The 25,893-nt window shown below is 43.2% G+C and overlaps 1 protein-coding gene across 4 annotated transcripts in view; it reads right to left on the reverse strand.

Moving 5' to 3' along the window:
• Positions 1–881: 881 nt before the first annotated feature.
• dlc1 (DLC1 Rho GTPase activating protein) overlaps positions 882–25,893 on the reverse strand; it is a 93,611-nt gene continuing 68,599 nt past the window's right edge. Inside the window, exons 1-14 of one of the 4 annotated variants that reach the window (XM_078260666.1) lie at positions 24,596–24,922; positions 18,249–18,320; positions 16,538–16,619; positions 15,066–15,129; positions 11,171–12,843; positions 10,215–10,394; positions 8,228–8,387; positions 7,062–7,269; positions 6,498–6,714; positions 5,888–6,002; positions 4,463–4,678; positions 3,243–3,460; positions 2,929–3,102; positions 882–2,805 (exon numbers count right to left, since the gene is read on the reverse strand). In XM_078260666.1, coding sequence (XP_078116792.1) covers positions 2,706–2,805; positions 2,929–3,102; positions 3,243–3,460; positions 4,463–4,678; positions 5,888–6,002; positions 6,498–6,714; positions 7,062–7,269; positions 8,228–8,387; positions 10,215–10,394; positions 11,171–12,843; positions 15,066–15,129; positions 16,538–16,619; positions 18,249–18,320; positions 24,596–24,608 — 3,492 coding nt within the window. In that variant the 5' untranslated portion in view covers positions 24,609–24,922 and the 3' untranslated portion in view covers positions 882–2,705. Of the gene's footprint in view, positions 2,806–2,928; positions 3,103–3,242; positions 3,461–4,462; positions 4,679–5,887; positions 6,003–6,497; positions 6,715–7,061; positions 7,270–8,227; positions 8,388–10,214; positions 10,395–11,170; positions 12,844–15,065; positions 15,130–16,537; positions 16,635–18,248; positions 18,321–24,595; positions 24,923–25,893 lie in introns of those variants that run through there. The other 3 variants (XM_078260656.1, XM_078260648.1, XM_078260639.1) reach the window with 3 other exon arrangements.

Below are 25,893 nucleotides of genomic sequence, written 5' to 3' on the forward strand. Positions count from 1 at the left end.
CAAAAGAGAGATGGACAGTTTGACTGTAAAGGTTTATCATTGTCTATTATTCAAACAAATAGTAAAGACAAATCTGTTGAATGCACATTACTAATTCTGTGGTTTCATGTGTGAGTCTTCTGGAGGCTCTGGTTAATCTCTAGTTCCTAGACCTCTACTACCTAGACTACATGAAGTGTTCATGGTCCACCAGAAAATAAAGTGAGTATGCCAGCACAAAATGTAAATGCATTGTCTTGGTTCAAGTTGGCTGTGTTCTGTCACAGTCAAGTTAACACTTGTGAAAGACGTGGAAAGTAACGTCCTTGAGTTATGTAAATACAAAGCCTAACTTTATAGATCATAATAATTCTAATAAGAGCAAAGCGTGAACAAGTGACACGTTTGTACAGTATGTGCACGGAGAAGAAGTTTTTCCTCCTACGTGTGGCTACTTCTTGTTATATCAAGTGATTAAAAACATAAAGGGGTACATTAGCACCCACTCTGACCCTTGTACCCCCCTCTTTGCCACATGACTGCCCCCCTCCTTGTTGAGTCTGCCAGGTCTAGACCAGTCCAGCTGTGGTACAACATCTACAATACTTGGGTGTGGAAATCGACAATAAACTGATTTTTAATGTATGTGCACAGAATACGTTTAAGAAACTGCAACAGAGCTGAATTCATTTAGAACTGTTATGTAGGAAACAGGATGAGTGAGATCACCATCTACCAAGCCAGTTGATACCCATAATGCACGCAGCTCACGCCTCTCTGCCACAATCGTGGATTTATTGGTGTGGAATGAAGGCGAGACACAGAAAGGGGCAGATGTGGTCTGAGTTAAGTTTGGCTCTGAGAAGGTGTAGGCACACAGAACAAACTGTAGTGCAAACATATAAATGAAACATTTTTATTTTTATTTTAATACTTTTAATAGTGCACTTTGATTAACCTGTACAGAAATAATATTAATAAAAAAGATAAAACATTTGTTCATTTCTGCAACACAAAGCTTAACATTTACAATAAAATAAAATAAAATGGCATGATACAAAACAAACATATATCTGAGGTATAAATATATTTGTTTTAAATTAACTGCAATTGTCATGCGTTATTATTTGGCAGAGACACAGTTAAAAGGTACGAACATTTACGACATGAACAATGGCTTAGCGAATTAATCATACAACTCAACACGAAAAATGCGCATCCTCAGATTGAAGCGTGAGTTTTATGAATAAAGAAGGTTATGAGGACCTAAATCTCTTACTTCTTTTTAAACACTGCCAAGACAGTACAGAGAAAGAAGCCTACACAAAGACAGTTTTCCTTCCTTTGAAACCTCACAAACATTCAATCTGCCCTGTTCTTTACAGTAAAACCTGTAAAATCTCCACCTTTATAAAAGGACCATTTTCTCATCTTTTTTAGGACTAGCCAGAGGTTTCTGTTGCAAGTTAGAACAGTACATTGCTTTTTCTGTTCTCATGTACATCCAAATAATTGTGAAATCTGTATATATATATATATTTTTTTTTTTTAGACGTATACAAGTGATCTGGCCTAAAACAATGAAAGAAAAAGCGATCTGACTGTGCTCTTAACAACAAGGGAGGAAGAGCTTAATATGGAAAAGCTACTTGTTTTAGCTTTTAAACTATTTGGTCCATTATTGTGGATGTGTTGGTCTTAAATTCTAGCTTTGTTGATGTGATCCTGTAAAATATGTAACGTTCTCCGTCTCTAAAACTAAGCCTCAGTCACAAACAAAAAGTTCCTGGCGAGCTCTAACTGATAAATTGGCTTTTGAACAAGGCATAGTACAAAAAGCCAATTTATCAGTAGTAGCAGTGACTAATCTTCAAGAACAAAATGAGGAGACATCTATTTGTATGTTAGTAGTAAATTAGGCTGTTTCTTTGATCGTTCCTTCTCTTTTTGGTGTGCCAGCCACCGATTCCTGTCTTTGCCTTCCTCTACTGAAACACTAAAACCCTGCCTGTCATCTCGCTATATCCCGTCTACTCACTCTGCATATTACCAGCACATTCACATCTTTCTTCACCCATGGATTCATCAATCAAATGACCATAATGTTGTCTACTGTTCCTCCTGTGCCTTGCTGTAACAGGATACAGAAGGATAGAGGCAACACAAGATGGACACAAACCATTACTGTGAACAGAATACTGTATGTACACATTATGCTGCCACTGGAAACCAGTGCGAGGAATATGTATTTATTAACCGTTTGTTGCTTTGAACACTCTTTGTGCACATACACACACACACACACACACACACACACACACACACACACACACACACACGCACACACACGCGCGCACACACACACCGTTGCTTCTCAGAAGCAATAGCACCCTTTGGATAAAGTTTAAACCTCACATCCTGTATCAGCGACATTATGTCCTTTGGCCCAAATAAATGTTTGTGTGACACGAGTCCTCTTGGCAGCACACTAAGAGCCCCAACAGAAAAGTTTTAAACGATAACATCAGTCTGTTGTTATAAAATCAGAGCAAAAAAAGTCCTTCAATCCAGGATCCAGGATTTGTCCTTTAAAAGTGAGTGTTAAGAGGCTTGGACCCCATCTACTTCTCTGCTCATAATGGGTGGAATGAGTCATTCTGTAGGATCCAAATTATGGTCCAAAGGAGCTGTGGAGTCTGTTGTTGGCCAGATTGCACACTGCGTTCTCATTTGTCTATGGGCACGGTGAATGAGTCACGTATCCGTGCCACCTCAGCAGCGCACAAGTGTCCATACAGTTTGTTGTACCACTCTGGGAAACGACCCCTAAGAAAAAGCCGAAAGAGTGTTAGCTAATCGTGTCACCAGCTAAAAGAAAATGAATGACCACAAAGCTAGGACTTAATATAGTCTCCAAATTGCCTTTGCTCCTGTCAGTAATTCACTTACCTGCAGTCGTTCCTGGAAATATGTGTGAGTCTGGATTTGTTGGTTCCACAGGACTCGATGAAGTAGCGTGAGGTGAGGACATTGGCCCGAACGCCTACAACAGGTACGCCTTCATGGTCCACAGAGGTACACACCAGTGCACACGCTCCCTTTGGCAGGTCTGTTGCCCATGTTCTGGTAGAGGAAGAAAAACATTTGGATTTCAAAAAAAAAAAAAAGACCTTAAATTAGACCAAAACATCACAAGAAGATGACGACAAAGGGAGAAGTGAGACAGACAGGGAGGAAGAGAAGGAAAATGGGCTCATGTCTACCTGAGCACCAGGTGGTCTCTGGTGGGATGTGGAGCCATGTTGTTCCTGACATACTGGTAGACCTCCGTCCTCTCATCCAGGGTCTCCACCACCCGGCTCTCCAGCAGGTCCTCGTCCCAGTAGCCCTGCTCCCGCAGCACTCGTGTCAGAACCTCCTCAGGACTCGCAGGCACCTCCACGGTCACCTTCCACAGCCGCAGTGGGAAGCCATCGTGCACCTGAAGAAACACATGGAAAGACCTGACAACTTAACAGGCAGTACTTTTTTAAAATGCTAATTAGTTGTGCTCCATCTTATGTCTTTATTTGATAGACGAAAGCAGAGGGATGACAGGAAATAAAGGGAGAGGGAAATTGGTAGTGATGACAAATGTCAACGCTTCAACACCTCGCAGGGACGCCTGAAGGTAAGCCTAGCCTATATTTAACTTTGATCATTTCTCTCCATATATGTGTATTGTGATGCAATTCTTACATTCAAAAAAGGATGTTTCAGAGTTCTCACGGCTAAGTGAATGATTAGATAAACCTTTATCGAAATCTGTCACAATGTGAGATGTTAAATACTTGAGATCAAGTATCTTCTTTTCATGCACAACAGTCAGGCTGTGTTTCAAACCCTCCCAATGGCCTTTAGCCAAAACAGCTGCTTCGTTCTGCCGTCAGATGATAAAGAACACTCTGCGCCTTGTGACTCTCAAACTGGGGAAAAGATAAACCTCATACAGGGCCCTTGCACACCAGATACAGGAAATGTAGGCCTGGGATAATGGTGAGGTTGTGTATGTTTGTGTGTGTGTGTGTGTGTGTGTGTGTGTGTCTATGTCAGGCTGATGTCATTCTGGGATAGAGTCCAGTACTGGGATGGGAATGAGAAGTCAGGGGCCAGGCTAGTTTCACACGGATGTGTTTCTATACAGGAAACCCTAACTGCTGGTTTTCCACTCAATATTTAGAGAAGCAGGGAAAGGCTGACATAAAGAGAGAAGGAGAAGACAGGAAACACAAATAGTTGAAAAGACGAATGGTGGCTTGTTTACACACTAAAGACAGATTGACTGATGATCAGTTTTTTCTCTCATTAATTCATCTTTCATGAATCCCTCTGCCACAAACAAACACACTGAAAGAAATCAGCCACATGGACTGAACAGATGAGACAGTATTTGTCTTTCTAAAATGAACTATTAGTGAGCTGACGAATAAACACGTGGGCTTACCTTCCTGCAGGCCAGCTCGACATGCTCGGGTGTGGAGCAGCTGTCATAACCTTTAAACTTGTCCTTGGCGTCTTTGAGGAGGGCGTCTAGGCTGTTCTGGAGGTAGGCCCTGTACCCCCCCTGCCCGGCCTCTTCACCTGCGAGGTCCTCCAGCCGTCGCGGCAGCAGCGCCTGCTCCACATAAGAGTTCCTGCAGCGATTCATCTCCTCTGGGATCTGTGGGAAAGGAGGACGATGAGGGTCAGGCCTCACCTTTCCATTGTGTTGCTGGAGCCGCCAGGGTGCATGATGGTTAAATGTGTTTGATTTGAAATTTTTTATTTGGATTTTGTTAACAAGGGAGAATGATTAGATTTATTTGTAAGCCTTTTGGGTCCTATGATGTCCTATGATAAGAGTGATCAGCACTAAGTCTCTACTTCATGTTTTGTTTTTGTCAGGCATCCCCACCCTTATTACATTAATGCCCCCTTAATTAATGGAAAACTGTATTAAGCGTAACTTGAATAAGGATGGAAACACACCACATCCTATTTTCATCTTCTTGTTTGCCGAGCTCATTCTCATGCTTTCTCTCTCTCTGTCTGGTTGTATGTGTCATCTTTCAGGTTTAATTGAACACTCACAATATTACAGTCTAAGAAAAGGATTTTCATTCGATAAGAAAAGGCTCGTTATTTCATAGGCCATCCTCCTTCCTATGAACTTCCGCGAGCAAAATACAGATCTAATTAAAGAAAATAATTTGCGAGGTAATTGAGTTAACTTGTTGTGTGATGTGGCCATGACAGGAAGCCAGGAAGTGATCTAATCAAACATAACACTAATGATCCACAGTATGCAGCCTCTTAGGCTTTACTGTAGCATGCCAGAGAAGATTGCACTGGGCTGAGCAATGCTTGAGGCTGAATGGGATTGAAATTGGATTAGTGACAGTGTAGTTTGCTGATTATTTCCAGTTCATCCATTCAAATGTTCTCCTAGTGGACACAGAACCACACTAGATGGGGTGGATTCATGGGTTTGCAGCTTTTGTGGGACTATGCTGTATTTTAACTTCTTTCATCAATGCTTGAGTTTGTCTTTAAATGGACAGAGACGTGAAGTTAAGTCCAGTTCTGCACAATGGGGGCATTTAAAAACGGTTGGCACATTTACTTTTTGTAATCATAACATTGCTTGAGCAAATGACAGCATGAATTGCATCAATTAGTTATGTACCTTGGACTATGTTTGTTTACAGGACAAACACAGGGAGACAAGGTGTTTGGCAATGACGCAGTACAGTGAACCAGTGGTGACATTCGTTCTGTCAGCAAACAGTTTGCCAAATGTATCTTGATCAGTAAACCATTCTGAATGTATCTTTGTATGTGATATCTTGAGCTTTTCATTTTTTCATTTAACTTCTTGTTAACTACTGACCCGAAAGAGTTTGCTGCACTCCTGGATCATGTGTGCCAGGCCGTGAGTGGCAGCCAGGTTCTCATTCAGGTCTCTCTGGTCCGGCTTTCCCAGTGTTGGCTTCCTGTTCATCACCCTTTAACCAAAGGAGAGGGGAAAAGAGGATGACAAGATTAGTAACAGCATCCATCATCCAGACAGTGGACGTAAGAGAGGGCCAGGGGTTGAGGGTGGAAAGAAAGAACACGTTTTGCACTGTACACCTGATGAACCCTCTTCTGGCTAAACGTGGAACAAAAATAATGCGTTTCTTAATTGGGTGAAGATGTTTATGTAACCTCGCTATTTCCTCTGTCTCTCTCCCTTCCTCCCCTCTCAAGCTTTGCTCTCTCCCCTTTTCGTCTTTATCCTCCATCTACAGTATCCGGCTCTTTAGTTTCTTTAGACTGACCCTTTCCTGTTCTGTGAATGTACAGCATATAACGTGTTATGCAAGCTGCTAATACAATAACTGTGTCAGTCATGGCAATAAAAAAAAAGGCAATGATATAGTTAAAAAGGAGATGGTTACAGTGGCGTAGAGACACACACACACACACACACACACACACACACACACACACACACACACCTTGGTGAGGAGCTCTCCTTGCGGCGCAGGGTGTTGAGGTGGAAAAGGGACGGGGCCAGGCACACAGCCAGGTTGGTGGGAGTCATCTGGTTCTCAGACACGCTGGCCGTCACGTCGCTTAGCAGACACAGCAGCGTCCGCAGGGCCTCGCGATTCTCATCAGGCAGCAGCAGCACGGCAGCACGCGCTGCCTGCAGACGGAGCTCTTTAGGCATGTCTGGAGAGGAATAGGAGAGGATGTCATGGCTCGTTTTTGTTTTTTTATATTATATGCAGAAAACGACTAATAAACACTGGCATGTTACATGATGTCATATTTTTTGTGTCCGTTTCTATGGGGCTTCCCTGCGTCTGCTAGGAATGAGCTATGATGGGATCTGTGTCGACTTTTTATCGTTTCACAATTTCTTGCTTCATGGCAGGCAAGCATCTACAGCTCTAAAACAATACCATCTTGTTTATTCCAACACGGAATCCTCTTACAGATGTGTCGCTGTAAAGGCATGTATAGACTCGAAGATATTCTGTTTACACTTTGAATGTACGTTATGTGTGTATTCTTACACTGATAAATCTGGAGGAAGGTCTCAGACAGTTTGCTAGTGAGCAGGGGTTCTGGCAAATCTCTGAAGTACTGCTTAAGCATGTCTGCAACGTCATAGGCTGATTGGCCCTCGTAGTTGACTCCTCCCCCATCGGCGCCGCTCGCCTCGTTCATCTGACGAAGTGCTTGGATACGAGATTTAACGCCTGATTTCCTGAAAAGACCCACCTGGACAAAAAGTGAAGAACAAAGAGAAAAAGAGTGAGATCATGTATACATACACAGAAACCTGATAAGTCAGCTTTGAACTATAAATCCCTTATTAGTCTCAGTATTACCATGGGTACAATGTTTGATCCTATCATTAAGGCGTATCAAAAATGATACATGTGCCAAAAGCACATACAAAAAAAAAATCTTTTTAAGCTAAAGGATGTTATCATTGAAAAATAATATTCTTGACTTATCCCCAAATCTAGGGCTTACAGTCAACACGGTTACATCACAGCAGAGCCTGTTGACTGTATTTACAAGAAGCTCCCATGACACCCAGCCAGCATTCTTGCACTGAATGTTGTGTAGGACCTCATCAGTGGCCTTTTAAGGCTGTATGAAATGGCAATGTTGGGGAGGAAAAAGGAAAAAAGGCCATTGGCTTGTCTAGCCTGAACATTTTCCACTTTCAAACAGAGGCGCCTTGTCTTGCTTTCAAAGACAAGGCTTTGCCCTGCGTTCTCCTTACTCCCTCTTTCTGTCCTTTATGAACACACACACATAATGTCTCTGGATTAAACAGACAAACACAGGTGACTTAACAGCTGCACATTTTGACTCTCTCCAGACCTCCTGTGTGACAGAGAGAGGAGAGAAAGAAACTACTGACTAAGTGGATATCAGGCTTTTTTTTCAATTTACTGCTCCATCTTATGTAACACCCAGTTTAAAAAATCAAGGATGATTATTTGCCTGATTGTAGATGTCCTAAAATTGAAATATTATGTGACTCCAGCAGCATAAAAAAAGAAGCTTTTTCTCTTAGTTGTGTAAACTGAAAACCGTACCTAAAGTTAAATTACATGACTGGCAGGGACTTTGACGGTATATGTACACTGCAATTACATTATATGCACAAGTTTATATACAAATCTCTCCATATGCGTGTGTTTATTTGTGTACTTTATGTTACCTGGTCGAGGCACTGGCTGCGTAAATAGCGCATGGCCTGCTGAATGCCCTGAGGGAGGGGCTGGCCTGTCCGCTGGACGATGACTTGTAGTGGCACACCGAACACATTCCTGTCTTTGTAGTCGCGCACCTTGATCCGCTTCATAAACTTTGGCACAGCCCTGCAACATACACACACAAGAAAAGAAAACCCATCTCATCAATATCTGCTACATATTGACTTTATAGAATTTAGGAATTCAGTTGTAAAAGGATTTCTTTAAAAAGGTCAACAATGTCGTAACATGTCTTCATTCTTACTAGGTCTTATTTGAAGAACCTACTTTGTTATCAACTACATGTCTTACAATAATCAGGGTGAAACAGCTCTGCAGAAGAATAACAATCTCAGACATATTTCAAATGGCTGTAGTTTAGTTCAGATTTAATGTAAAACCCTGCAAGTCCAAATCACATCACTACTAATGAATTAGCCTGGCTACCTAAATGTGTGTGTGTTATGCCTGTGCAAGCAGGAAACCAGGCAGCTGTAGATGCCTGTCTCTAGGTTTATGAGAGGGGTGGATAAACAGGGTGAGGGGAGAATAGAGGAGGGGGAGTAGGATGTACGGACGGGTGTTAAAAGGGGAGGGTCCCACTGCTTTATACATCCGCACAAAGTGTCTGTCCCACTTTGTTACTCTGTGTGTATGTGTGTCTGTGTATTCATGTGTGTGTGTGTGTGTGTGTGTGTGTGTGCGCGCATTTGGGTGCAAGTGAACATCAAGTCTATAACCACAAACCCCAGAGTTGAAGCATGCAACTCTGACTGTTTCACAAGAATGCACCCACAGATTTATGGTTGTGTGTATCTATCTGCATGGGTGCGAGTGTGTTTAGCAGGGAGACGCTATGCGTGACTCAGGACAAGTTCGTCTTTGTAAGAGCAGCCGTTCACAAGACTCTGAGCGCTTCTCAGAACCACAGTTTGGAAAAAATGGAAAGGGAGCATATTATGATCCCGGCCCGGAATTCTGAATATGTGTGGGCCTCCAGCGGCCAACAAGTGGCCTCTGTCTTTCAGTGAGTGCCAGCCTGTCATAAGACTGTCATAACGCCTTCTATTCCTGTCCAAGGAAGGCCTTGGGTAGAAGAAACGGGGGAAGTGGAAAAACACAAGAAAAGTATGCAATAATTTTCCTCATTGGACCTTCTAAAAGAGTATAAAACTTTCTTAAGATGTTTTAAAAAAGGTAATACTGGGTACAATGTTTTTGTATTACATATTTTGACTGTGAAGAATGTCCAGTAATCTATTGTTTGTTCAACAAAGTTAAGTCTTGTTTACATACGTTGTATTTTGTACAGTTTTTCGTTTAGGGCTTCCCTTTCAAACAACCTATCTACTTCTCCCCAGTATTTGACTTCAGCAGAGATACAGCCGAAAAGAGAAGGCAGAAGTAAAGTTGGAAGCGACTCTAAAATCTCTTAAACAGATACAGGAGGAAATTAGGTGCCATTGGATTATCATGAGCAGCATATAAAGTGAGGTCAGACCGATCAGTCTAGTGATAGAGAGAAGTTAGTGGTGGAGGGATAACAGATCTTTCAAGCCTCCAGCTCTCGTAACACCATGCGTGTGAACTGCCATGATTGCCCCGTTGAGAAAAAGACAATGTACGCCCCTTCCCAGCAATTATGGGCCTGGGAAAAGAATGTGTAACCTAACCTCTGTGGACAGCCGTCACTACACTATACAACAACCTGCAGATGGTGGGGATTGGGAGACAGGTGGGATGGAGGGGTAGCAGTTGGATGGATGGATGGCTGAATGGATAAATTCAAGGGCATCGCTTACGAGGAACAATTAGCCAGCGAAGGCATTTCGCATGAAAAACAAGCCTTAAAATATCGGTGTGTGTGTGTGTCGAACAATCACTGTACGAAATCCCCTTCTTGTCAAACCTCCCTGTGTCCCTTAGCATTTCAGTTTCCTCTAGTCCACTCACCAGCTAAAGCCATGTTTGTTTGTAGGGGTGTGTCTCTCCAGCAGAGCAGTGAGCTGCAGCAGGGAGAGCTTCTGGAGTAGATTCATCTGTAGCACAGACTGGCAGCTAATCTGGAGCTGGGCTGAGGCCAAGCTGGGCCGGTGGGAGTTCTGGAAGCTCGGCCAGCGGAGTTTCTGTGGTCTGGAGTACATACAGGGAAAGAGAAGGAGAGAGCACAAATTGAGATGCGATTGAAAAAAAGAGCAACAAGATTAACTCTTGGGATCTACGTCATGCTTTTGTGTACGTACAAAATAACACAAAGCCACACACAGTATTTAGTATGTGCCAAGTGATCAGTTTAAGGATTATAGGGATTTATGTACACATTAATCAAGAGACTGTCTTAAAGACAAAACACTCGTACTCCCCCCAAATGTAATTCTGCCTGTGGATTCCTAAAGGGACAACAACAGTCCCCATGGAGACCAAGCAGCATTCCAGAGAGTATCCAGCACCATTACGTAAGGTGAGAAGTCTCAGCGTGTCCCTGTTTATCCTTTGCTGTCACTTTCTATAGAAAACCCTTTGTTGTTGGTGGCTCAGTGTTTGTCTTTCTATTGTGTTGTTGTCCATGCATTTAGGTAATGTTTGGCAGGTTTAATAGAAGACCATTAAAAGCATGAGCTTGAATTTTTCTCTCTTAAAGGATCACTTCACCCAAACCGCAAAAAGTAGTATAAAAAGTTATATAAAAGTAGGTTTTCATTGGAACTACTTTCTACAGAAGAAACAGTCACTATGAAAAAGATAGTGAGTGAAGTTTTTTTTAATGCTGTGAGCACCAAAAAGACAATTCAATTCACCTCCATTATTATAGGGTGGAGGCTAGATACCATGAGTGGTAGGTGAGAATGATAATAAAAAATTAAAAACGGTATATCTGAGTGAACTGACCATTTAATGGTGACACTGACCTGCTTGTTCTGGTTAGAGATGCCCCAACACCAGAATCTCTTCTCTCTCTCATCCCTTCCTCTCCCTCCCCCAGTGGGTTTCCTGTGCTGTCTTGGTCACTTCCGTTCTCTGTCTCCTCCAGCCGGTTCTGCAGAGGAGAGGACGGGCACGGGGAGGCTGAGTCCAGTGCTGAATCGGAGTCTCCTTCTTCCTCTTCATCCTCCTCCTCCTCCTCCTCTTCGCCGGCCACAGCCTCTGACCAGGCATTAACAAACCGCTGCAGGCCGCTGACGTGTTGTAGCACTTGCTCCAGTTTGCGTTCATCCCCCTCCTCCTCCTCTCCATCCTCCTCCCTCTCAGTGTAGGGGACGTTGTCATAAAAACTGAGCCGGCTGTCGACGGAGCCTGAAGAGCAACGACGCTGGCGTCTACTTTGCCGCCCCCTGAGGATCACAGAGTTCCCGTTATCATTCCCATTGTTAATGCGTGAACTCCCGTCCTGCAGGGCTTTGGGGAAGGTTCCAGGCTTGTGACCTTCTGGTAAGTAGAAGAAGATCATGCCGTCCTCTCCCTCCTCTTCCTCTTCTTCAGCTTGTTTGCTATTGTCTCGAACACTGCAGTTGTTCCTGCGGTTCTGCTCGTCAACTGTCATCCCATTACTAGCTTGGCAGGGGATAGGGGGCGCAGATTTGGGTGGGGATGTTGGCGGTCGATCTGAAGCTTGTTGGGGAATGCTGAAAGGATCGAAACCCTCCAAATACATTCCTCCTCTTTTACTAGAGCCTGCCGCTATGCTGTGGCTGCGAGCGCGAGTCACTGGGCTTGGTGTGCTTACAGCGCTTCCACTGCTAGCTTCGGACTGGCTGCTCCCAGTACTTCCAGTGCTGCCGTTGCTGGTCTGAGTGGAGTAGGATACAGAGCGATTCCGGTTAAGTGTCATAGTCTGAGTGGGATTGCGGAGGTGATTGAGGTTCTGGTTGAGGTTGATACTGGAGATGTCCACACAGTTGAGACTCTGCAGCTTGTCATCATCCAGACCCTCTTTGATGACAGGGCCACTGATTTCTATCTTCCCTCCACTGGTGCTCCCTTTCTTCTTTCTCTTGGAGGAGGTGCCGCTGCGCAGCCGCAGACTCTCCATCCTCTTGAGAAAGCTCTTAGCTCTTGAGCGTGTGCTTTTTCCGCTGCCACCTCCTCTGTCCAGACTCCCTCCTAGTCCTCCCATCGCTGTTTTAACAACAAAGGTGAACTGTCCGAGTGTCTCCAGGGGCGATGGAGGCATCCCATCGGACAGAGAGTCCTCATTAGCACATCCTGACCCACCTGTGCCCGAGGACGAACACATGCTAGCTACAGAGCTGGCACGAGTGGCACCAGCGGGTACAGCTTCATTTGTCAGCGTGGCACCATGGCTCTTCTCTTCTCCTCTTCCTCCACTCCCGTTGCTGTGGATGGAGCCCACTTCAGGCTGCTCGCTGAGATCAGTCAGCACACTCTCTGAACTATTGCCTTCACGCAGGGCAAGCTTGCTTTTCTGGGATACTTGGTCCTTGGGGAATGGGGGTGGGGCAGCATCTGTGGGCAGTGTGGAAAAAACCTCCAGCTCCTCCATACGGGACCAGCGCTTGCTGTCCCTTTGGAAGGTCCAGCGGCCACTGATGGCACAAGGCTCGTCCTCATCGGAGTCCTCACTCTGTATAGGGGAGAGGGAGGGGATAAGGGACAGGGAGAAAGAAATAGCAAGAAGAGACGGAAAAAAGAGAGGGAGGGAGAGTAACAGTTAGAGGACATTATGCACCACTACGTTTTCCATTTCTTTTCCAACATTCCTCACCTTGGTCCAGGAAACTTTCTGGAGTTAGGGAATTTATTTTATAATTGTTGCACTTGCACTTTGTCTTGTGTGCATTCACGTTCTGTTCCCATTTATCTATCTACCTAATTGTAAACATAATACGACAATGCTTTTATGTAACATTATCTTAAACTGAGGTGCTGTGGTAAAGCATATGACTTGATGAAGCAAAGATACCCATGGACAGCCAGTAAACAGGATTCATTCACTTCCTGGCTCCATGGACAATACATACATAAGACAAAGAAAAAATTACCATTACTGGGTCACAGTCAAATGATGCACCTTCACAAAATGCACACACCTCCCCCAGTTTGGTTAATCTATCTCAGACCCTGGAGGGAGTTCAGTGAATTCCACTATGACCCCCATAGCTCACAGTGCAGCCGACCAGACTGGGGTCGTTGCCCCCTATAGTCTTTATCCCATTTGTGTGTGCATATACACTGCTACTGTCAATCCTTATTCCTTATCCATGACAGAAATATACACCCTTTTTCAAACACAAATCAACGTACACACAAGCTAAAACAGATTCCAAAGGAGACTTCTTCACAGTTCCCAATCACAGTGGAGGACCAAAGCTCATAAAACCAAATGCCAAAATGTTACCACCCCTTTCTCCTCACCTTCCTAAAGCCCTATTTATCATCTGAACTTACCAAAACACAAATACAGGCTTTGAAAGCAATTGGCTGGAGAGGTTTTAAAAGCAATAATCAGAACCCCCTTTACAAACATGCCAGGAAATTAGCAGTGTAGAATAAAAAGTTCCAGTAGAAAAATGATCAAATCCACAAAATCCATGTTCCACTAGTTGAGTGCCAGTGTTCCATTTTCACTGCTCACATGGGCTCCACATACAGGCATCATTAGTTATATGTTTTGCAGTGGAAACATGATGTAATCTCAACTAAAAATGAACAAAGAGTGCGATCTATCCCTGCTACGTACAGATTTTTTTTTTTATTAAAGTCAAAAAAATTTAGGACAAGAGAGACTTTTGTTATGTTAGTGCAGTGACTGGCCAACCATTTATCAACATTCTGGAGATATCTTATCCTCAAACCATCTTACCACCAAAGCATTCACTGCAACGGTGGGCGCTTTGAACGTCACAAGGAGATTGCAAAATGAAAACTATTTATTATTACAATTCAACAGATAAAAAGAACAAACCAGAAAGAATGAGAAACAGGGAGATGGAGATTTAAGAGAGAGGGGATTTTAAGACATGACGAGGTCAATGCATTCCTAAGCTGTCTAAGGAGGGGGTTTCTTATCCCACAAAGACGGCAAATAACCTCCTTGACTCCTCTACTCTTGTTGACTCCTGAAATGAAAGGTGACACAGAAAGGGTCATCGTAATGAATACCACCACACACAGAACAAGGATGTTACTATGTATCACTTAAGGCCATTTGGGAATTAAGGTTAATCTGTATAAAAAGAAGCAATTCTTCTCACAAAGTAACAGTGGACGTCAGTCTAGACAAGTTTACTTGAAAGACACATGATGTAAACTGGGATATTCACAGATTATCCTCCTTTCTTTCAAGAGGCCTGCTTCCTTGAAAGTGAAATCTAATAGTGTGGTGTTACATTTATCTTAAAAGCTACTTATAAACATACCGCATTGCACTTACTCAAAGACCCTTACTAGTGTAATCACAGACAGGAGATGTGTGGATGTTCGTTCTGCAAGAGTGCCACAAAAGCAGCATACTAATTCCTTTTAGGGTGAGCCAGAATTATGAGGAAGTTTTAGAGAAAGAAGGGGAGCATGCCTTGAGAAGGGGAAGGTCCTGATGAATGCAACCCCTTCATTTAGACATTAAAGCTATCCTCCTTCCCCCTAGGGTCTTCACAGCCCACTTGATATAGAAATAAACCCAACAGGTGCCTTCTCATTAAACAAGATGAGAGAAAAACACAGCTTTGCCCTGTGGCCAAGAGTGAACTGACGGTTGAGGTGAGGGAATGCAATTGTGGTCGAGGAGACTCGCAAAGGGGCTTTTCAAAAAAGGTGTGGAGTTAACGTGTGTGCATGTTTACTTACTCTTTTTCTTTGCGGTGATATCTCCAGTCTCATTAAAGCGCACTTGTTGAGGGTGTTCAGTCTCCTGCAAACACAAAAACACACAAAACTGCTATTTTAAAAGAAAATAACTCATGATGATACAGTATTTGGAAACGCCTCAGTAACATGTACTGACAATTGTATAATGCTAAAAGCCCAGGTGAAATCTATAGCATGAATGGGTGCACTTTGTTAAGTTGTTTAAGTATGATTTTACCACACGCACGCTCGCACACACACATGCACGCACGCACCCAAGCACATACGTACGCACGCACACACACACACACACACACACACACACACACACACACACACACACACACACACACAGGTTACATTTAAAATGGGCTTAAAATATTCCAGCTGCCTGATTTTTCCTAAAACACAAACCTCTCTTCACCAAGAGGATGTATGATGGCAGAAAGGATGAAACAGGATGAAAAAGAAGAGGGGAAGAGAAAGACAGAGGGTGAGCTTGGGTGCACCCAGGCTGGCTAATGAGCTGCTGAAGGATAATCTCCACATAAGCGGGAAGAGAATGAGAGTGAGACAGAAAAGGAGAGGGCGTGGTGACGAAAAGTTGGGGAGGGGACAGAAAGCTTATCCCCCCAGCCACCTGGAGAAGAGAGGGTGGTGGTGGTGGGGTCCATCCTCTAGAGAGCTTTTAGAGCAGATCATGTAACAATGGAGAGATGAAGGGATGGGAACTGGGGGAGAGTTGGGCGTGTGGGGAGGGGGTAAAAGGCTGCCAAGAAAAGAATCACTCAGATGATAGCTTCCAGATGTATGGAGGGACACCTGCTGTGGTTTATTACTGAGAGGTGGAATTTGATGAAGGAGGCGACTTCATTAAAGAGCCATTACCTCCTCCTCATATGCTAAATGCAGTAATATTGCAGGGACACCAACTAGGATGCAAACCTCCAATGACACTCACTGCCATTTTGCCCTTTTTCACATACACTGACTAAGATGTCTGGAACTTCATACAAACAAAGTTTTGAAACAATATATTCACCAGTTGTGGGTTAGCAAATGAGGCAGCGTCGTATGTCTCCTCTAACATGAAAAGAAAGACTGAATTTAGAGAGCACTACGTGATTGTAGCATCCAGCAGTGAAAGGTAGGTTTGAGATATGTGATACAAAATGACTGAGGTAAACACTATCAGAGTACGAAGAAAAATAAGATAAAGAGGGAATCAGATGTGGACGAAGTAAATGGAGAGAGAAGATACAGTACATGGCTCCAACGTGCTTATCATGTCATTCTTTCATCTTATCGGCAACTTTCCAAAGCGTGCCTCCTTTTGAAGTCATGTCCTTATGGTTTCATTTCGGGGGAAACGAGAGATTGAAAAAGAATAAGAAGAATAAGAAAAATGGCGCATAACATCAAAAGAAAGCGAAAAGCTGTGTTGAAAGGTTCAGTATGACTTGTAATCTCACCTGCAGAGAGCCTCAATAGCGTCCCGATCGAGGAAGTCGTGGTCTCTGGTGACTGAAGAGATGTCGATGGGAAACTGGGCATCTAAACAGAGAGGGTCTGATTAGTGTGGGCATCTCCCTGCCGCTGATTGGATCAATGTGTTCAGATAAAACTAAAGATACAATCCCTAGCCTCAAAAAGACCAACCCACTCCAACACCCACCAGGGCCTTCCGTCCCACCTTCTGCCCCCCCCCCCACTACAGCCTTCACAAAATGCTAAAAGAGGAAGTAGCGTCTTAGCCGACCAAACAAACACAGCTGCAGCTTTCAGACCCGGCAGGCAGGGGGGATGTGGAGCACAGAGGGAGAGAACAGGGGATTGATTGAAGAATGACAATAGGTACTCCACCGCTGCTCAGAGGTCCCACTTCCTTTTCTCCTTCTTTCTCCCTAGTCTACCTCATTACAGTAACAGGATCACTTGTTATTCACTGAGTCGCAGCATTAGTAATGGCACACAGTTAAGGTGTGCCTTAAATCATAAAGAATATGCACACAGTCTGGTCTGGTCAGGATGGGTGAACAGATTTTAAGATGTTTTCTGGAAAACGTTGGCCCAACCCAAAATGGGAATCTTGCATCTAAACCACCGGGGGCAAAGTTGATAAGAAAATGCTGCCAGCACCTTAGCTTACTGTACTGAATCAGGCCAATCACTCTGCTTATCTTTAGTGGGGCAATAATCTTGACAGCACAGACAATACATATTATATATAGGGAAGGAAAAATGTGTCATGCATCAGCACAAATCCCTACTTGTGTGGAGAGGGCTGCAAGCAATAAACCAGTGAGAATGTAAAATCTGCATAGTGATTGGTTGTGGTTTACATTTTTGTCTTGCTGTTTGTGTATGTATAAAAACAGTCCCATCACCTGTGCAGAAACACAATGAGCCTTCCTTTCAAATAGGAAACCTTTCACGGTTAAGTGGCAACAAGCAATGGCCCGTTGACAATGGTAGCTTGGTCCTTCTGTCATCGTCCTGTAGTTACATAAGGGCAACTGGTATGCCCATGGCATACCATAATATTGTTGGGAGTATTTCGGTGACTGTGTATTTAAAACTCAAGGGTCAGGCAAAGCAACCACGTTTCATTGTATGAGTAACTTGAGAGGTAAGAAAGACCTTTGGTCCTCAAAGAGTTACTAGGTAGGTTACATTATAGCTAATATTTAAAATATAGTGTGCTATGATTTCTATGGTTTATGTGGCTTTTCCTGCATAAGCACAGCAAAGCACTGGTACTAAGGAAAAACACACCCTTTACTCCTCAGGAATGTTATGCTGTGTGTGGTATGTATGCATGCACAGGCGCAAGTGTGCATGTTGGTGTTTTGTGTGCTTGACAAAGGACATAGTAGTCTTCTGTATGAGTTAAATGACTACTACTCACATTTATAAGAAAAATGAACAAGGTTCTACATTCATGAAATCTTTATTTAATAAAAATTGTTTTATTAATTACCTAACATTAGTAGATCTGCCTAACTGACTTTAGTTACGCTTTTTTACGCCTGCTTTCAAAAATACGTACAGATCACTGAAGTAACAACATGACTTAATTCTCAGCGTAACCCGGCTTTCTAATACCAGCATCAACTTTCTATCTTCATTATTGCCACATGGGGTGGGAGAGTGGGTTGGAGGATGTCTCACAGGGATACTTACCTTCATAAAGCTGGGCGTACTGTGGGAACCCTGCTGCTCGGAGCCAGGTACAGGCCTCTTTGGCTTCGATCTCTGCAGAGGAGAAAAGATGGAAGAAAACAAAAGCATGTTAGAAGCATGTTAGGTGTTGTGGGAGACACTTCAATTCACCTGAACCGAAAATATAATCAATGTTGATAATGAAATCCTCTGACACAAAGAGTTTTTATCATCACTTACGCGTCAATTGTAACATTTGGAAAAAGGTTATCCTGTCAAAACTCTGAAACTGAGCAGTCCAGCATGCTAGCAGCTTATCAAATGTAAACCCATTGACCTTATTCACTATCTCACACATGGTCACTCTCCTCTCACATGCTTCTAAAGCTGGAGCTCACAGCATCGTTCGTGCAAATTGTGTTAACGCCCTGACACGCCAAGTGTGTGCCACTTAAGCTCCTTATCCAGGTATGGTGGTGGTATTTGTTGTTCACAATGAGATCTACAACAGACCATATGACACGACTGTATACATGTATTAAGATATTTTAATGTTTTTATAACACAACGTCTTGCGAATGCAGTGCTGCCCTTCAGCTTCTGTTCTCTCATGATGCTAATATGGAACATTTCAATAACCTTTATTGATTAAGATGTATATAGGAAAGGTTTAACATACACGTCAGATGCATGTTTCTCAAGTGTCTATCGGTGCCATTACTAAAGTCGAACATGTTCACATCGCTTCTCCAACAGTGCCAGACCAACTCTTCATAACCCTTAAACACAAGGTGTGACATTTGGGCTTGTTGTGCTAAGTACCGACTGAATGTTGAGGTCCACTGTGTTAGAGGAGCCATGGTGATGTCTCCCAATTATCTGTGAAAGCCCTTTAGTTGACGTATGCCAAATGGCTGCCCACACCCCAGTCTCCTCAACTGCCTCATCACCCCCACAGCCAGCAGTTTGTAGAAGGAAGACAGACAGAAATATGTCTCCAGGCCTCTGGTATCTGAATTTACAATATCCTCTTTAGTGGAATGACAGCAAGTACAAATGTGGCACAACCTTGAGAAAAACTTGTAAACAAAACCAGTGGAACAAAGGCAGGAAAAGAAACATATAGAATGACTGCAAAAATCTAAATACTTACTAATATACTGTGTGTGAAGTCTGAATGTATGGCAGGATAGTTAAAAGTCTCTATTTCAAATTCTACAATCCTTGCATTTAGACATAATAGTGATGTCCTTTACCCTTTAAGTAGGGGTGCTATGTTTGGCTGAGCGTGGCTGAGCTAATAGCAACCACCGGTAAAAAAAATGCAGTGTAGTTTATTTTATCTTGGAAAGACTAGCAGTTCCACTTCATTTTGAGGCTAAATTACACCAAGAAACTGTTAGATTTTGTTTTTTACTTTTTGTTTTTAGCTCAAGCTCAAACACGGGAGCATAAAAAGGAAAACAGACTATGCCTGAAGAGAGACTAAAGAAGTTTCAGTATTTTGGTGAACTACAGAGATAATACAAAGAAAAATGTGTAATAAATAATGTAAAACAAGTGAGGCATTGAAAAGTGGAAATTGACCTGATGTGGACAAAAGACAGGTAACCATAAGACAGGTCAGAAGAAGTCTACTGCTGCAAAGGGTCTCGGCTCAACTATATACGAGCATTTACATACCAACAACAAGCCTAGACGGCAGACAAACCACTAACAACAAGGTGTGACCGGGTGTGACACGACCAAGACAAGGCCTCCCCTCTGCCATTGCAGGGGCCAACACTCCTGAAGCAACCACTGAGACCAGCATGCACCTAAGTGTCAAATAACACATTAACAACTATGTTTTAATTTTGATTTATTTGACAAATGAGCTCTAGTTTTCCTGGTGGATGTGAAGTGTCTCAGAAGCTGTGTTTGGTGGGTGTGTTGAGCCTCGTATTTTTAGAGTGTGGTGAACCCAAAGGAACGTAGAAACCAAGGGGTAATTATACCAACATTCTTGAAAGCAAGCACTGCACTGAGCCAAAGATTCTTGAGTATCTGTGTGTGTGACTGTGTGCACATGCAAGTCTGTGTGTGTTTGCAAAGACAGACCTCATGCTTAAAGACAAATCACTCAAAAGACAGTAAGGCTATTGAAATGCAAATTGGACATACAAACACGTGGTTAGCTTTCCACCCCCAAACTCCGAAAAGAAAGCTATGGGATCCAATAAGGCCTTTGGAAGGAAGCTATCCAGAGACACACCCCATTGGGCTAGAATGTGTGTCAAATCTACTTTAAAGTGACATAATGTGGACACCAAATGACAACCGTATTCACTACGCAGATGGACAAAACTGAATATTTACCACTGCAGCGCATTGTGTTTCCATTCATTCACAGAGTGAAGAAAGAATATTTTTCTATGTTTTGTTTGGCTGCAGGAAGTGGACAAGGGCATGGGGCATCTGGCACAAACAACCTAACAATAGAGCTGGACACACATATAGTCGTATGTATCTGGAATTAAAAGAAAAAGCCATAAAAGATGTTTACAAGAATATCAAAGGCTCATAAAAATGTCACCCTACAACATCCCACTTTTACATTTCTGTTTGCATCGATAACTTGAGATTCATCTGTGCATCTTATTTTTTGTCATCCCTCACTGTCCAACCCAATTCCTTTGCCCTCGCCAGGGAACTACCTCACTTCCTCTTCCTGCTTCCCTCACAGGAAGAGAGCCGAGCGGCGCTGCAGTGACCACCGACCACCCTGCTGTAAGGCCCTGCCTTCGTTTGTTCCTAGCCAGATAATAGGCGGGGAGTTAGCCAAGACAAACACTGGCTCCGGTGATTGTGTGGGCTTACCAAACGTCCTCATGGCTCAAAAAAAGCTACAGAGCAACACTGAACAAATGCAGCGAGAAATGTTGATCACCGAGGTATCCTCAAATAGAAAACTGAAGTACACTACCTTGATAATGATGGTAATATTTGGTCTACATGTGCCAAGTTTGTTAAAGAACAACAGATTACAAATGTGAGAGGAGACGGGTCATCACCAAAGTTATAAAGTTAACAGTTACAGTACCAAAAATACTACATGTCAAATTAATTATGTTACAGTTGACCACACGTCCTTATGTGAAGTGTAATTTCTGGAGGACACATTCCTTTGCATGTTTAAAAAAATGTTTTCATGTAGTAACAACTGTTAGGAATGAATGCAATACATTTAGTTCTTCTAAATTACATAGCAGTCCACAAGAACTTTGAGCCTTTTGTAATTTTGACCACAGTGACTTGGCTACGAGCTATAGGAGCAACATAAGGTATCAACAGCATGTCATTTTCTGACCTTCTGCTTAACCAAACCTTTCTCTTGTTTTGTCAACTTATCACCATCTCTGGTTGCGGCCTGGTCATCTTGGAGACAGACAGACAAACAAACAGCTGGATAGGTTGATATACATGAATCTGAACACAGACCAGAATTTGTGGTCCTTCTGAGGGAGGCCACACAAAAGGTTGTATGAAACATGTATGTCAGGTGGGACCTAGAGACAGACGGATATGGAAGTAAAACTAAACTGGCCTCATAAGGACAAGTTAAATGGAATACATGTTATGAGCTCTGATAATTTAGACAAATTTAAAGTAAATCTATTACTTGGTGGACAGAAATGCATACAAATCCTCTCAGTTGGAATGGAAATAGTTGGAATGGAGATAACCGCTCACTAGTTCTGGCTGATGTGAACAAGCAAAAACAACACAGTGAGACACGCTCCTTCTCAGTGGGAAAGAAAGATGAGCGCGCTTATCAGCAGATAACATGTCTAATAAGAGTCAAGCCGATGCTAATAGAGATTACATATGGATCACAAGTGGCTTTTCTCCTGGAATTTGGCCAAAGCCGAACTGGTGAGCTGGGTGGTGAGCAGGCAGGGTTAAGCTTCACTCCCTGCCCAGTGGTATCAACTTCTAAAATTACCCATCATAGTCTTTTCCCTGCTCTCACCCTCGTCTCCTCTGCTCTCTCGGCTTATTTCAATTCTGCTCACTCCTTCTCTTCTTTCCTTTCCTGTGGCAGGAAATTCTCACAATTGCTGGCCAAAGTTTCCCTCCATTGCAGGAGGCAGCGGGATCTGGCTTGGCTGAGTCTGAATACTCAGCTCCAGTGGGAGTTTGTCAGCAGCTAGCAAACAAAGGATGCTACTCCCCACCTCAAAGGCCCTGCTACATACATGGCAAACTGGAGGTCAAGAGGCTGAATACAGTTATCACTACTGGGGCTGGGGCTTTGAAGTTAGCAGATTAAGAAGAATGCTTGACTAACAACTGTTGTGAATTGAGGTGGCTTATCTGGAATTACCCGATCATCGTTGGGTCTCAAAGAGCCGACTGTAAACCAACCCAAAAGGCAGGCAGAGGGTTCTTATCAACTCCAGGTCTGAGTGGCTCATTTCTGAAGGAGCTGCAAAGTGGGTCTAGACAGGTGATGTGATAAACCTAGCTAGACTCTGTGGCTCGGCAGTAATCTACAACAAGCAAAGCCAGGAGCCTGGATGTTTGTCCTTCACTCCTGATGTGTCCATGAACTTAAAGAACGGGTTTCTGATTGATTTGTGATCTGACACTTTGTGAAATTATTTTATCAACGGCAGCAATGTCCTTAACAGCTTGAATCTGTATAATAGCATCAGGACAACTGGAGAGACAACAGCTTCTTTTTTTTTTTAACTTGGCCAATGTGAAATTCCTTTCAGTACTCTACTGGAATGCAAAAATGGGCGATAACAGATTTTCTTCCTGATGGGGTATCATGTTTTGTGATTCCACGGTTGAGACAGCTGGTGTTCGCTGAGAAGGTCTGGCTGTTAACTAAGTGAGATGATGCCAGGAATATCACCATCTGGCTGGCCTCAAGCTATGCCCCGTTGACACACTCACTCATGCACAAAAGATTAATGAGGTTTACTACCAATGGTCCTTTCCAGTTGCAGGGACAGGCCTCGGATACACAGACACATACACATGCAAACACACAGCTGGCCTAGATGGATCATCGCAGAGCTAAGTCTAAGTCCACAGGCCCCTGTGCCCCCTGATGACAGATTTATGCTCACACGGAGGGCCCTAGTCCTGATCAGGTGACCAGGCATATTCAAAGCCTGTGATAAGCTTTCCACAGCCAGATGACCGCCTACCCACCCCCCCTGCTTGATAGCTATCAATTCATAAACAGATCCCAGGACAGCCTGGTTCCCTTCAGCAGAGGGAAGGTAACAGCAAAAATGAACATATGTGTCTCCTCACAGGACACAAAGAAACAGTGTGCCAGCTGGATGTAAATCTTTCAGATAAGGCCCCAGCTCACTTCCAGTTTCACAAAGAGTGCAGTGTGTTTCCTTTATTTGCTTGTCTTCTCCCAACACAACCACCATCTAAACTGCTATACCATATAGTCCCATCCCTGACTGTAAGAAACAAAGAGACATGAAGTAAGCGAAAGAGTAAACAAAAATATGGTTCCATTTCTGTAACTAGACTATTCCTTCTGTTGCAAAGATCTCTTTTAAGTGTGTGTAAGCATGGTGGCAGTGTCATACAGTCCCTACCTTATTAGTTAGCCTACTAGTGTGTAATGTTAATTCACCTCTCATCATGAAGGCTGGATGTCTGTGAGGGTCTTTGAACACATCACGTTCTTAATGGTTATATGGCTCAACTGAACCTCACTGTGCTCATATCTGTTCCAGACCTGAGGTTAGCTGATAAGGAGCCATGTGTTGGAACAAACAGTTAAAACAGGTGAGACAAAGGGCCAAAGCCCACAAATCATCTTAAGTCTGCCAGCACAAGACTGAGAACGGGATGTTATATACAGCTACAACATCCACCTCGAATCCCCCTTAAGATAGCAAAAAGGTAAAAGGCACAGTTAAATAAACTGGAGTCATTGACATCGCAGACTGGTACGATACCTTTTGATAATCTTAAAAGACACAAAACAAGACCCTGTTTCCCCACACGAATCAAAGTTTAATTCAATCCAAACAAAGTTCCCCTGGGCTGTGTGCATAAGAGGGGAAATGTGTTGAAAGATTTTTCTTAAAGATAGGAACCTCGCAGGGTCGTGTGTAACTTAGTTACAGGTAAAAGAAACCTGGGGGGTTTAGTTGTGAGCAGGACACTGGAGACGCGGAGGTTTGCGCAAAGCGGGGAGATTTCTTATCCGACAGCCCGCAGCGCTGCGCCGTAAAGACGACTCAAAGAGTGTTTTACTTACAGGTAGAATTCAAACAAACATGTTCACTTTAAATAGAAAACCATCAAAAATAATTAATTTAAAGTAAATTATGGAATTGACTTACGTGTTAATATCATTTTTTTTTATGTCTTGGTCGCGACCAGCCTCACCATTTAAAACCAAAGTCCCGGCTGCGCCCCGGCAGGCTACGGCTGTCCACCGTCAGGTCTACTCCACTGTTAGGACGAAGCCCGCATGATAGATCCAGCGTACATAAAATTCTAACTATACAGTCGGTTGCAAATGTCCTCTGACCGTTGCGCGAGACAGTAAATCCATGGCTATAATTTGATTTGGCTGCGATACACTGAACTCCACAATTCTCCAAATCCTTCCAACGCTGCGAGTCCCTGAATGAAGCGGTCCCCAGCAGGAATGTGAATGGAGTAGTGTGATTCAAGCTTTAGGAATGGGCAACTCTGCCGTGGCTCCACCCCCACCCGCTTCGCTGATCCCCACCTGATAAGGAGCTGGAGACACACACGGATCCACTCTGACCAACCTCAGCACATCATTATGTGTGGGGAAGATAGTTTATAACGATTACGATATATCATGTCATAACAGTGGGTCAAAGCGCACTAACCATGCCACCAAATCGTCCTTTTTTTGGTGTCTGGTCTGCACTTCATCTATCCGTTGATAGTCTTCTTATTTTGTATGTGTTACTAATTTTAATTAACTGATTTGACTTGTTCTTATCAAATATGCCGAACAAACGTTACCCATATAAAATCGAAAGTGATTAACTGTGCTCCCCAGGACTCTTCTCTTCTATTCATTTCAGCTCCTGCCTCGTCTGAGCCTCAACCGCCTCCCCTAATAGGCAGCAATTGACACGGAGGATGGTGCCCAGTTTGCATATCATTAGAAAATACTGGAGACAACTGGGAGACGCTCTTTTGTGACACGAGATTAGTCAGAAAAGCGCAAGTGGCGCAATGAAAGGAGAACTGTTGTAGGTATGGTAATGACTCTGGCCCTGCCCCTGTCCATAGGTTGACTCTACAATAACACATTCAGTCAGATTTTAGTTAGTCGTGATGATGTAATCACTTTGATTGCACCATACTTTGTAAGCACCTACAAAGAAAGTCAATACAATTGCTATAATTAGTAATTACTATTACAATATAAGTTTAAATTTGCCCTGAGATATACAGGAGTACTTTATATAGGCTAAACATTTTATGTTTACCTCTACGTTTCTTTTTTCCCCTGCCAGAACAAAGATAGTGGTTTTATGCAACTGTATAATGTACAACCCAATGCCTCATTTGAATAGGAAAGTGTTGAAACCTCGCTAATATTTTTCAGGAACTTTTCATCCAGTTTTCCAATGACTCCATAAAGATGTCAGCG

The sequence above is a fragment of the Sander vitreus genome, chromosome 2 (assembly GCF_031162955.1).
Source record: "Sander vitreus isolate 19-12246 chromosome 2, sanVit1, whole genome shotgun sequence".
Taxonomy (NCBI): Eukaryota; Metazoa; Chordata; class Actinopteri; order Perciformes; family Percidae; genus Sander; species Sander vitreus.